At 44.7% G+C, this 13,092-nt stretch overlaps 1 protein-coding gene across 9 annotated transcripts; it reads left to right on the top strand.

The window, feature by feature from the left end:
* Window positions 1-3,952: 3,952 nt before the first annotated feature.
* Window positions 3,953-12,816, top strand: LOC112214790 (RNA-binding protein 4.1). 9 transcript variants are annotated; one of them, XM_042298406.1, is made up of 4 exons: window positions 3,953-3,971; window positions 4,104-4,204; window positions 4,941-5,376; window positions 10,822-12,705. In XM_042298406.1, the coding sequence occupies exons 3-4, from the start codon at window positions 4,965-4,967 to the stop codon at window positions 11,646-11,648; spliced, it is 1,239 nt and encodes a 412-aa protein (XP_042154340.1). In that variant the 5' UTR covers window positions 3,953-3,971; window positions 4,104-4,204; window positions 4,941-4,964; the 3' UTR covers window positions 11,649-12,705. The 9 variants fall into 9 exon arrangements, with proteins under 9 accessions (XP_042154340.1, XP_024229572.1, XP_024229571.1 ...); XM_024373804.2 differs by lacking the exon at window positions 3,953-3,971 and having other exon boundaries at window positions 4,049-4,204; window positions 10,822-11,668; window positions 11,923-12,705; XM_042298407.1 differs by lacking the exons at window positions 3,953-3,971; window positions 10,822-12,705 and adding exons at window positions 8,664-8,802; window positions 9,535-9,670 and having other exon boundaries at window positions 4,065-4,204.
* The last annotated feature ends 276 nt before the right edge of the window (window positions 12,817-13,092 follow it).

Genomic DNA, 13,092 nt, shown 5'->3' with positions numbered 1-13,092 from the left:
TGATATCCTGTTAGAGCTTCATGCCCAAACCTCTTGCAGTGTGATAAATGTACTATCGGACATTTGTCAAGTGTATGTAGACGGGAGGATTATCATATGACAGTAGAGGCAAAATGCTGCAATTGTGGTGGTGAGCATGTACCAGAATTCATGAAGTGCCCTGTTAGGGTGAAGGAGACCGAGGTGACAAGAATAAGGGCTGTTCAGCATCTCCTATCCGGAGGGGGTAAGAAGAGTGGAAGAAGGGAGTAAAGTTGAAGAAACCATGGTAGCTGGATTAGAGACATCAGTAAATGTTACTCGCCAATAGGACCCTGGCACGTTGCATGTTAAAAAGGTGGACTTAGTATCGTTTATTGCATTGGTTATAAACTGCACAGCGCAAAAAAAGAAGAAATCTGAGAAAATAGGCATCGTTGTGAGTGCGGCTGAACGTTTTTTGGAGCATTACAAGGAATCCTGTCGATTAATGTTTGTTCAACACAGACACATGAGCCTGTGTAGGGATGTGATTTAGATTATCACTGAAGGAGTGGGGTGGAGATTTGGGGGATTTATTTTATTTTTGTATTGTATATTATGTTTTTAACTCTCCCCTTTCCCGCAATGAATATACAGTATATACACACAAATGTATGTGGACACCCCTTCAAATTTGTGTATTCGACTATTTCAGCCACACCGGTTGCTGACAGGTGCGTAAAATCGAACACACAGCCATGCAATCTCCATAGACAAACATTGGCTGTAGAATGGCCTTACTGAAGAGCTCAGTGACTTTCAATGTGGCACCGTCATAGGATGCCACCTTTACAACAAGTCAGTTCGCAAATGTTCTGCCCTGCTAGAGTTGCCCCGGACAACTGTAAGTGATGTTATTGTGAAGTTGAAATGTCTAGGAGCAACAACGGCTCCGCCACGAAGTGGTAGGCCACACAAGCTCACAGAATGGGACCACTGAGTGCTGAAGTGCGTAGTGCGTTGTAATCGTCTGTCCTCGGTTGCAACACTCACTACCAAGTCCCAAACTGCCTCTGGAAGCAACGTCAGCACAATAACTATTCGTTGGGAGCTTCATGAAATGGGTTTCCATGGTCAATCAGCCTCACACAAGCCTAAGATCACCATGCACAATGTCAAGCTTTGGCTGGAGTTGTGTAAAGCTTGCCGCCATTGGACTTTGGAGCAGTTGAAACGCGTTCTCTAGAGTGATGAATCATGCTTCACCATCTGGCAGTCCGATGGACGGATGTGGGTTTGGCAGATGCCAAAAGAACGCTACCTGCCCGAATGCATAGTGCCAACTGTAAAGTTTGGTGGAGGAGGAATAATGGCCTGGGGCTGTTTTCATGGTTCGGGCTAGGTCCCTTAGTTCCAGTGAAGGGAAATCTTAACGCTACATCCTAAACAATTCTTTGCTTCCGACTTTGTGGCAACAGTTTGGGGAAGGCCCTTTCCTGTTTTAGCATGACAATGCCACCATGCACAAAGCAATGTCCATACAGAAATGGTTTGTCGAGATCAGTGTGGAAGAATTTGACTGGCCTGCATAGAACCCTGACCTCAACCCCATTGAACACCTTTGGGGTGAACTGGAATGCCGACTGCAAGCCAGGCATAATAGCCCAACATCAGTGCCCAACCTCACTAATGCTCTTGTAGCTGAATGGAAGCAAGTCCCCGCAGCAATGTTCCAACATCTAGTGGAAAGCCTTCCCAGAAGAGTGGAGGCTGTTGTAACAGCAAAGGAGGGACCAACTCCATATTAAAGCCCATGAGATATTCGACGAGCAGGTGTCCACATACTTTTGGTCATGTAGTGTTACAGTTACAGTTGAAGTCGGAAGTTTACATACACCTTAGCCAAATACATTTCAACTCAGTTTTTCACAATTAATGACATTTAATCCAAGTAAAAATTCCCTGTCTTAGGTCAGTTAGGATCACCACTTTATTTTAAGAATGTGAAATGTCAGAATAATTGCCACGGCTGCTCCCGCTCTTCCCCCCTGGCGCTCGAGGGCGCCAGGCTGCCCTGCATCACGCACTCCTGCCATCATCAATTACGCACACCTGCCTTCTCTCGTCAAGCGCATCAGCGATATTGGACTCACCTGGACTCACTCATCACCTGTTTATTACTTCTCCTATATTTGTCAGTTCCTCTGCTCTGTTCCCTGCTGATGCATTCATTGTTTTTGTCTTTGTTACCCGTGTGCTGATGCTGTTCCTGTCTCTTTCCATGTCCGTTCCTTATTAAATGTTTGACTCCCCGTACCTGCTTCGCCTCTCCAGCGTCAACTATGTGACAATAATATTTGAGAATGATTTATTTCTGCTTTTATTTCTTTCATTACATTCCCAGTGTGTCAGAAGTTTACATACACTCAATTAGTATTTGGTAGCATTGCCTTTAAATTGTTTAACCTGGGTCAAACGTTTTGGGTAGCCTTCCACAAGCTTCCCACAATGTTTTTCTATTTTGTGAAGTGCACCAGTCCTTCCTGCAGCAAAGCACCCACACAACATGATGCTGCCACCCCCGTGCTTCATGGATGGGATGGTGTTCCTCGGCTTACTAGCCTCCCCTTTTTCCTCCAAACATAACGATGGTCATTATGGTCAAACAGGTATATTTTTATTTCATTGGACCATTGGACATTTCTCCAAAAAGTACAATCTTTGTCCCCATGTGCAGTTGAAAACCGTTGTCTGGCTTTTTTAATGGCGGTTTTGGAGCAGTGGCTTCTTCCTTGCTGAGCGGCCTTTCAGGGTATGTCGATATAGGACTCGTTTTACAGTGGATATAGATACTTTTGTACCTGTTTCCTTCAGCATCTTTACAAGGTCCTTTGCTGTTGTTCTGGATTGATTTGCACTTTTTGCACCAAAGTACATTCATCTCTAGGAGACAGAACTCGTCTCCTTCCTGAGCGGTGTGACGGCTGTGTGGTCCCATGGTGTTTATACTTGCCTATTAGTGTTTGTAGAAATGACTTCGGTCGTTTGGAAAATGCTCCCAAGGATGAACCAGACTTGTGGAGGTTTACAATTTTTGTCTGAGGTCTTGGCTGATTTCTTTTTGATTTTCCCATCATGTCAAGCAAAGAGGCACTGAGTTTGAAGGTATGGCCTTGAAATACATCCACAGGTACACATCCAAATGATTCAAATTATGTAAATTAGCCTATCAGAAGCTTCTAAAGCCATGATATCATTTTCTGGAATTTTCCAAGCTTTTTAAAGGCACAGTCAATTTAGTGTATGTAAACTTCTGCCCCACTGGAATTGGGATATTGTGAATTATAAGTGAAATAATCTGTCTGTAAACAAATGTTGGAAAAATGATTTGTGTCATGCATAATGTACATGTCCTAACCGACTTGCCAAACCTATAGTTTGTTAGCAAGAAATTTGTGGAGTGGTTGAAAAACGAGTTTTAATGACTCCAACCTAAGTGTATGTAAACTTCCAACTTCAACTATATTTGAGTGAATGAGACTTGACGTCAGAAGAGTTACAGGGTGTGTTAAGTGGTGATGTCCCATCCTTTCAGGTTGTTGGCATGAGGTAGGACTAAATAGATTTACATTGTGGAGTAGGTGAGTGTTCTTTTTATTTTGTGAGTGTAGCGTTAGATGGTAGGGTATTTGTTTATTTTTTCAAGGGAAGCATAGGAGAGTTGTACTCCAATCTAGTATGTGGCGGTAATGCAATATGTATTGGATGCCAACCGAAGTTAAACATCAAAGAAGAAGAACCTTACTAGAGGCACACAAAGATACCGTTACCATTTCACCATTACTATAAGATAGTTGGCGCGTTTTAGCATACATCTAAACCACGCAATTTAAAAAACAACTTTGGCAAAGGGTAAAGTCTACAAAACATAGTGCACAGATATAGTTTTGGCAACAGAAAACTGTATTGTGATCAAATGTTTCATCGATGAGAACATTTGCAGAATATCGGTAAAAATCCATCTCGTCTCATATTCTCACTACCAAATTTAGAAGTGGTTGTGAGTGGAAAAGCCGAGCGGATGCTTGAGATTTATACATCCGGTGAAATATCTGTCTCATTGTTATGTCTTTGGTGCTAAGGTATGTTTGCGGACCGCCATAATTCCACAGAAGAAGAAGGTGAAAAATCATCACGACGCCATTTCAGAAGTCATTCATTGGCGGCTGAATTCATAGTTCAGGTGAGGACATTTAATTTATTGGTGCATTTTATTTAACAAGTTGTTAGTGTTTGGAGTAAGGTATTCTGTACGATATTATCATGGCGTGTTTGTTTGACCAAAAGTAGGAACGAGTTAGGTACGCTAGCACCATACCGTGCTAACGTTTCTTCCTAAAACTACTGTAGTATCAGCGGTAACGTTAGCATACTAACTAACGCAAATGGCTACCAAACTAACTTAGCTGGCTAGGTTATCAGCACCATTTGAATATCAGTTGGAGGTTTCAGACTATCGCCCAATGTAAGCCAGTTTTCAATCACATGATTTAGCTAAATATATATATTTAAATTGTAGTTAAAACAGTTAGCTTTGAGCATAGCAAGCTAACCAACGTTAGCTGGCTAAAGTGCGGTAAATTCAACTTTAGATGCAACCTCTGAAGCTAGATTAATATTTATATATAATCTTGATAGCTAGCCATGAATTATTAAATGGCAAGTCATCAATGTTAAACAACTGTTTGCTAGTTGGCCTGGTCAGCTAGCTGCGGAAGTGACGTTAGCTAACTAGCTAATGTTACGTCCTTTAACTTGCTGACGTATTATTCTCTTAACGTATTAAATAACGCTTATAATATCATACTACTTTTGAAAGTTGTCTGTCTTGCAAGGCTAAGTCTACACGTGGTTCTTTAATGAAATCTAAAAATATTTGATATATACTTGGTAAACAAACTGCTTATCTCCCCTTCCAGGAATAACAGCATTCTGATTTGAAGATGGTGAAAATCTTCATTGGCAATCTTGCCTCAGGCACCACGCAGGACGAGCTACGCACTCTCTTCTCCGAGTATGGAAAGATCTCTGAGTGTGATATTGTCAAGAACTTTGGCTTTGTGCACATGAAGGATAAAGCCGAAGCGGAGGAGGCCATCAAGAACCTCCACCACTATGAGCTCAACGGGGCTCAGATGAACGTGGAGATGAGCCGCGGCAGACCAAAGTCAACCACCAAGCTGCATGTCAGTAACATCCCAGAGGGTTGCACCAATGAGGAGCTGAAGACCAAGTTTGAGGCTTACGGCCCTGTGGTTGAGGCTGACATAGTGAAGGACTACGCCTTTGTCCACATGGAGTCTGTGGATGATGCCATGGAGGCCATCAGTGGGCTGGACAACACAGCCTTCCAAGGTGAACCCGCAGGCAGAAGAGAGCAGATAGTCTGTGCTCTCTGTAGTTACAGAATACACTTCCTTTTTAGATGGCATAAAGATCGTAGCGTGGTGCTGAATAGCATTTTGGTTTAATTCTGAGGTCAATTAATAAGTAACGGCAATAAGGTTGAGTCTTTTCCGTGGTTCTTTTATTCGGTTTCAACGTAACAGTGCAGGTGAACCAATTGATGCTAATATATAAGTATTTGCAATAAGAAAATAACTTTAGTCGTTAAGAAGCAGTGGAGCGTATCAGAAGTCTACCGTCTCATGCGTCTCTTCTCTCTCCTCAAAAGGCAAGCTGATGAGCGTACAACTGTCCACCAGTCGCCTGCGCACGGTCCCGGGAATGGGAGCTCAAACCGGCTGCTATGTCTGTGGGAAACAGGGTCACTGGTCGAAAGACTGCCCTAACGGCGGTCAGAATGGCGGTAGCTACAGTGACCGCGATGACCGATCCGGGGGTGGCCCAATGAGGGGCCGCGGCAGGGGCTTCCCACGGGGTTTCAGCAGGGGTGGCGGTGGATACCCTAGTGGCTACGGGATGCCCCCCAGGGCTGCGGCATCCGACTACATGGGCGGGCTAGGGTATAGCAGAGCGTCCAGTTACCTGGGGGGGCCTCCCCCTCTGAGCCGTAGGCCTAGCTATGGCTCTGCTCGGGAGTACAGCGCAGATGCCAGGGATCGGTACAGTGGCAGGCTTCCGAGCTCCTATCCTGAGAGGGCATCGGCCTACGAGCGAGACCACTACAGCAGCGTTGACTATTACGAGAAGTACAGAGCACGGCCATACGGCTCAAGCTATTTTGAAGAGCGCCGCCTCGGCTATATCCCACCTCCCCCTCCCCCCTCTTCCTCCCTCTCAAGGCTCTCCTCTAGTATCGACCCGTACGAGCGCCGCCCGCTACCACCCTCGACGGCCGCCTCGTACTACTTGCGAGACCGCAGCCCGATCAGACGAGTGGCCGTCGCCTCTGACAGCTATGGTTACGAGCGCTCGCGGCTGTCCCCGGTGTCGTCCTCCAGAAGCTCTTCGTATGCCGTCCCGCGGGCCAGGGACCCCTACACCGATCGGGCACGCTATGCTTACTGAGCCACACACTGTCAAGGTGAGCCAACCAACTAGGAATACTAACCCATTCCTGTGGGTGAGTGTGTTCTGGAATGGTGCGTTCCATTTATTGTAAAACAGGTACTTGATGTTACAGTGGGGACTGGGATACTGTAGACTCGTGTTCATCTTTATATTTCTTCAATGAAGAACAAGAACTAAGACCCCACACACAGTGCTTTTTAAACCGGGAGACACCATCCCATTTCTCAAAAGCGAATGCTCTGCTCTTTTTCTAGGTGTGTATGAAATGCCGGACTTTTCCTTTGCTACCATTCCTCCTCCCAGCTGCATGGTTCCATCGAGCTGTGCCGCAAACAAACCTTTCGCGACTCGGAATGTGGTGACGCGAGAGTGACGCGGACGGAAATTGGCGTGTGCATCTTCCTGGCACCGGTGCCGGCAGACGAATAATCCTCTCAACTAACCAATCAATCCCACACCACTCCACATTCTTCCTTTATTTTAGTTGTCAGTTACAGAGCCTGTTTGCTATCGAAAACCACCAGTGTGGCATTTCTACAGTTTGATGTTAATACTAGCTTAATTATACCGGCTTTCAAATCGCTTTGTTAGTTTGTGTGGGTCTTGTTTTTTGTGGGGGGGATTTTAAACGTGTTTTTTCCTCTCCCCCTTGTGATTTAATATCGTCAAAGCAAATTGGCCTCTGAATTTGCCACATTTTTTATTTGTCGGATTGAGGTGACCGTAGTTTAGAGAAATATTTATCCTTTTTGAGAAATCTCGTTTTCGTTTAATTGGTTTGTTCAACTATTAATTTAACTTCATTCCATGTATAGCTCAGTAGTCATTTAACATTTTTTTCCTTATTTAAATCCCCCCCCCCCCTAAGAGTAGGTGGGTATGAATATTCCCCAGAACAATCTGTGAAATTCATCCACTGGATTTTAGAACGCTTTCATTTTGTTAAAGGAGGATGTTCAAAGTGTATAAGAGATCCTGTTGTCCTACTGCTTAGGCTATCTTGAGTTAATATCATTGAGATAGAGGACTCATCTTTGCATCTGTGCCATTATAGCATTTGTGGCTGCATGGGTAGCGCCATAGAGACCTCCATTTTGAGGTAGTCAATTCTCTTCACAATTGGCTGTTCCCTCCTGATGACCTGGTTGGACATGACTCCCAGCGGGGTCACCAGGAGGGATCAACCAATGAAGTTGGAAGTCCCACCCAGTTGTCTATATTAAAATGGTGGATGCCCTCTGGTGCTGCCCATGCCAGTACAGCTTTTGGCCACTAGAGGCCTCGATCATTCTTTGGTTAATATCATCTGTCACAACATTGTCATTATCCCAAGACAACATTCCAGCTTTAGAATTATTTTGGGTGTATTTGCAGGGTTAAAAACAGTACGTGCGTTTCCTAACCAAAAAGAAGCAATCGGTTGGTACCCATTGGAACAGTGCATGCTTAATACACTTCCAAGAGTAACTATTTTTGCATGATTAGGATGGTCCAGTCTGAAATTCAGATTTAAGAGGCGTGTTTCAACACTCTAAATATTGTTTCTAACAACCCAAGCTTTAATAATCCAAAATTTTCCTCTATTAATGTAATATTTATTTCTAGACATAAACATGTTGAATACAGTAAATAACATAAGCATAACTGGCATTGCTATCAAATCAAACTTTGTCACGTGCGCCGAATACAACAAGTGTAGACCTTACGGTGAAATGCTTACTTACATGACATTACCATTGAGATATAATGGGCTCTAGTCTGATCACTTTCTTGGGGTGCCTTAGTCTGCGTTGAGATGGGCAGCCCTATTCTGATATACGAAAAGATCTGTGATTGGTCAAAAGACAAATTTGTGGAAAAAATATCAGAATTGGGCGTCCTGTCTAAACAGAGCGTCTGTCTGCTCAGTTCTTATGGGAATTGTTGTAGTTTGTATATTTCCTACAGTCAAAGCGTGTACGTTTTATGCATTTTATTTTTTAATAAACCAAAATGTATTTTGGTGAGAATCCTATTTGTATTTATCCTCTCTTGAGACATCCGGACTTTTTCCCACATCTATACTTGATAATGCATTGACAATACTTTTCAGATGATACTTATTAAAACCTGATGATGGGTACTAAATCAAGAAAATTAAAGTAATTGTCCATTCGGCCAATCAACAGGTCCGATTTTGAAACCCGATCTGGTTTTGCCTTGTGGGGGGCTGGATAGAGATGCCGTAGGTAGCAAACGCCGGCAGAGAGGAGCCATTTCAGCCCTTCGGAAATTGGTGGCATCAACCCAGTGAGTCCATCGTGAAAGGTACGAAGGAACATAGAACATTTAATCTAGCTAGCTATCCATTTATTTTATGTTAGGCATTGCCGTTGCAACCAGCACAAATATTAAATACAACTATGTAAAATCATATGACCGTCATGCAACGCGTTTCGGATCTATTGTTAGCGTAGCATGCTCGTTGTGCATGCAGACACAGACGACACAACTTGCTAGCGTTGCCACAAAAGGCAATTACTAGCTTGTCTGCAGTAGTGTCGCTAGTTCTCATGCACGTTCCAAACGAGTACACGTGCAAAAATATGCTGGTCGCTGAAATTGTTAATGTTGGTTCGCGAGCTGAATGAATGGGCAATGTACAGTTTGTTCAGTTAAGCATAACCTCTGTTGCAAAAACAGCATTGTGATTGGTTAATAACTTGTCCTCCTACTTATGACCCAGTGCATCCACTTACACCGCACAGTGCATTTTTATTTTATTAGGCATGTCCGTGAAGAACACATTTGTATTTACATCGACGGCCCTACCTAAGAAAAAAACTCATTCGGGGCTGGGATAATATATATATTAGGACAAAACACATGCCGACGACGATGCATACAGAGAGTCCTAAGACACTAGCGTTATTGATCAAACATTTGATATTTTAATAGGTTACTCAATATACTTTTAAGTTCATAAGACTCCCTGAGCCAATTTTTTTATATCAAATTATTTCCTATGTCTAATCCTCTTCCATTGTTCATATACTAAAGTGGGATCATCACCATGGTGAAAATCTTCATTGGGAACTTGTCTCCAGACACCATGGCAGAGGAGCTGCGCTCCCTCTTCTCCCAGTATGGAAAGGTCTCTGAGTGTGACATCGTCAAGAACTTTGGGTTTGTGCACATGAAGGATAAAGCTGAAGCGGAGGAGGCCATCAAGAACCTCCACCACTATGAGCTCAACGGGGAGCAGATGAACGTGGAGATGAGCCGCGGCAGACCAAAGTCAACCACCAAGCTGCACGTGGGCAATATCAACAGCAGCTGCACCAACCAAGAGATGCGGGCAAAGTTTGAGGAGTACGGCCCTGTGGTGGAGTGTGACATAGTGAAGGACTACGCCTTTGTCCACTTGGAGCGTATGGAGGATGCCATGGAGGCCATCAGTGGGCTGGACAACACAGCCTTCCAAGGTGAACTCACACAGGGCTTGGTTGGTCAGTTGCCGGTGTGGTGTAGGTATCCCCCTGGTAATTAGAATGAGTTCTATCCACTAACACAACTGGTGGGTAACTCATGGATAAATGTAAGTGGTGAAAGAGTAAGGGACAGTCAAGCACTGTCTCAAAATACATCCAACACGTTGTCCACATTTCCCCCAACTTCAGGCCAGTGTGTGGACTCTAGCTTTGCCTGCATTATTATACCTTTATTTCAACTGGGAACACAGACTGAGACCAAGGTCTCTTTTACAGCTGGGCCCTACGTATACATGTTTACACATACAGTTTAGGTACAATGATTAAAAAAACTACACAAGACAAACAAAACGATCACAGATGATAAAAAAATTACAAATACAGCAACAGATTTTATTTACACACAGGTTATTCTACTAACAGCACAATAACGTGCATTACCCGAAACCGTTACAAGCAATACAAAAATAAAAATGCCCCAATAAATATTTAAAATGATTCTCACGTTTAAGTTTAGTCTGCAGCCTATTCCATAGGCAAGGAGCGTAACAGGAAAAGGCAGCCATACCCAACTCTGTGGAAATCGCATGGGACTCGAGTGTAATCCATGCTTGAAACCTGGTTTTAGGAATTATAATTCAAATATTGATGAGTGGTGATAAATAAGAAGGTAACTTATTCATATGCCTAGAACGTGGAACAGTTGTCGGAGTTCACTTTCAGAGGAGTTCCAAGATGAATATTATGAGGGTGGTGTTCTAATTCATGCCTGGCTTTTATCTGATTCCTTAGAGCATGTGCATAGATGGAACAGTTTGTTGTATCGTGGTAAACTCTTGCGTTTTTCTTTTTTAAGGCAAACTGATGAGCGTGAAGCTTTCGACTAGCCGCCTGCGTACTACGCCGGGGATGGGAGAGAGGACAGGTTGTTATCGGTGCGGGCAGGAAGGCCACTGGTCCAAAGAGTGCCCGCTCGACACTTCGGGCAACTACAGAGAGGGTGCCGAGCCAAGCTCTGACCCTAGGTTCGGCGGTGGCTGCGGTTATCACCGGGGCTTGAATGTCGGCGTTCCAGGTTACAGTGGCAGTGATCCAGTTTACAGTGGAAGCTATTCTGCCGCGCACGGCTTTGGCGATGTGCCCGGGTACGGCAGGGGTGCAGGCTATGAAAGCACATTGAGTTACGGGCTTCCGCCGGGTTACGGAATGAGCGCCGCCGAACATAGCATGGCACGGGTGTATGCCAGTGAGGCAGCGTACGGAGGCAGCAGCTGGAGCCACGGCGTGGTCCCAGCCTACCCTGTGCGCCGGTCATCGTATGAGGACCGTGATCCGTATGGTGCCGTGGACTTCTACGAGAAGTACCGGGCTCGCCCGTATGGAGCCAGTTATTTCGAAGAGCGCCGGTCTGTTCCTTTGCCCAGCCCACCGTTCCCTTCCTCCTCGGCCATAATGAGGGAGCGCCTGCCTCCCTCTAGCCCCGACCTATACGAGCGCTGTCCTCTCCCTTCTCCACCAACCCCCCTCTCCTCATCCTACTCCCGCGACCGGAGCCCATTCCGGCGAATACCTACCGAGGCGTACGAGCGCGCGCGCCTCTCCCCGGTGCCCTCCCTCCCCAGAAGATCGGCTTACGACATCCCGCGGGACCCCTACGCCGAGCGGGCGCGATATGCTTACTAACCTTTCTTCCTCCTGTCCAGGTGAGACCTGATTTAGCTTTCATAGGTTAGCGTGATTAAGTTCCCAGGGAACTAGTATTAATGTAAACACTGGGTGTTTTGATAGTTTATTTCCTAGGTAACGTCCTAGAAAACGTCAGGTTTTCTGTCTTGACGTAGATTGATAAGACTGATGCCCATCAAGCTTGTTGATCAAATAGAGGAGAATGCGTGCCGTAGAACTTAAATGCATCTTGTGGGTGACTATGTTACTATTTGGTATGCTCTTTTTTCAGGTATCGCAACGGTCAACCCGAGCACGAGATTATCTTTGTTTCGACTCACGATGCATTTCGGTTATGGCCCGCAATCGTGGGACTGTGAAAGTGCAGACATTTAGCTTCTCTGTTCGATATCTGTCTCGTGTGTCAACTGATCGCTTAGTAACGTTTGTATTTCCCCACTAAAAGCAGAATGTACATAAAGATTTTTTTTTTTACAAAAATAAGTTGTTTTGATTTGAATGTGAGTCCTGCAGTTATATGAAAAGTAGCACCAGTTGAATCATCCAATGCAGTTGACTCCAGGTAGCAGTTGTATGCATTGTGAAGAATGCAATCATTTGCTAATTATGTTCTAATTAATTTTAAAACCGTCGAAATACATAGGTATTGTGAATGAATGTGTAAATAATACACATCTAATTCTACTATACACCTGAGGTAGGGGCCGCAATGGACAAATGACCAAATCCCGCTTTTTTGGCTGAATTGCACTTGTATCAAAAAATCATTCACTTCAAATGTTACAGTATTATTCAAATTATGTGTGAATTAAATATTACACTTTGAATAGATTCTTAGTTTTAGAGACTTTTAAAAAAAAAAATTTTTTTTTACCCCCCTTTTCTCCCCAATTTCATGGTATCCAATTGTTAGTAACTACTATAATGTCTCATCGCAACAACTCCCGTACGGGCTCAGGAGAGACGAAGGTCGAAAGTCATGCGTCCTCCGAAACACAACCCTACCAAGCCGCACTGCTTCTGAACACAGTGCCATCCAGTCCGGAAGTCAGCCGCACCAATGTGTCGGAGGAAACACCTGGCGACCTTGGTTAGCGTGCACTGCGCCCGGCCCGCTACAGGAGTCGCTGGTGCGCAGTGAGACAAGGAAATCCCTACCGGCCAAACCCTCCCTAACCCGGACGACGCTAGGCCAATCGTGCGTCGCCACACGAACCTCCCGGTCACGGCCGGCTGCGACAGAGCCTGGGCGCGAACCCAGAGTCTCTGGTGGCACAGTAACTGAGGAGCTGCACCACCCGGGAGGCCCCAGTTTTAGAACATTTCTAAACTGTTGTGTAGGCTTATACATCACCATGGGATGGCCCCATGAACCCATTCCATCTTGACAAAATCAGTATTTTAGAAGTGGATTTGCCACCATTTGTCCTGAATGATGATA

The sequence above is a fragment of the Oncorhynchus tshawytscha genome, linkage group LG15, assembly GCF_018296145.1.
Source record: "Oncorhynchus tshawytscha isolate Ot180627B linkage group LG15, Otsh_v2.0, whole genome shotgun sequence".
In the NCBI taxonomy this organism is placed as follows: Eukaryota; Metazoa; Chordata; class Actinopteri; order Salmoniformes; family Salmonidae; genus Oncorhynchus; species Oncorhynchus tshawytscha.
Note: the sequence above shows the minus strand (reverse complement) of the source record. Positions and strands in the feature narration are given on the sequence as shown.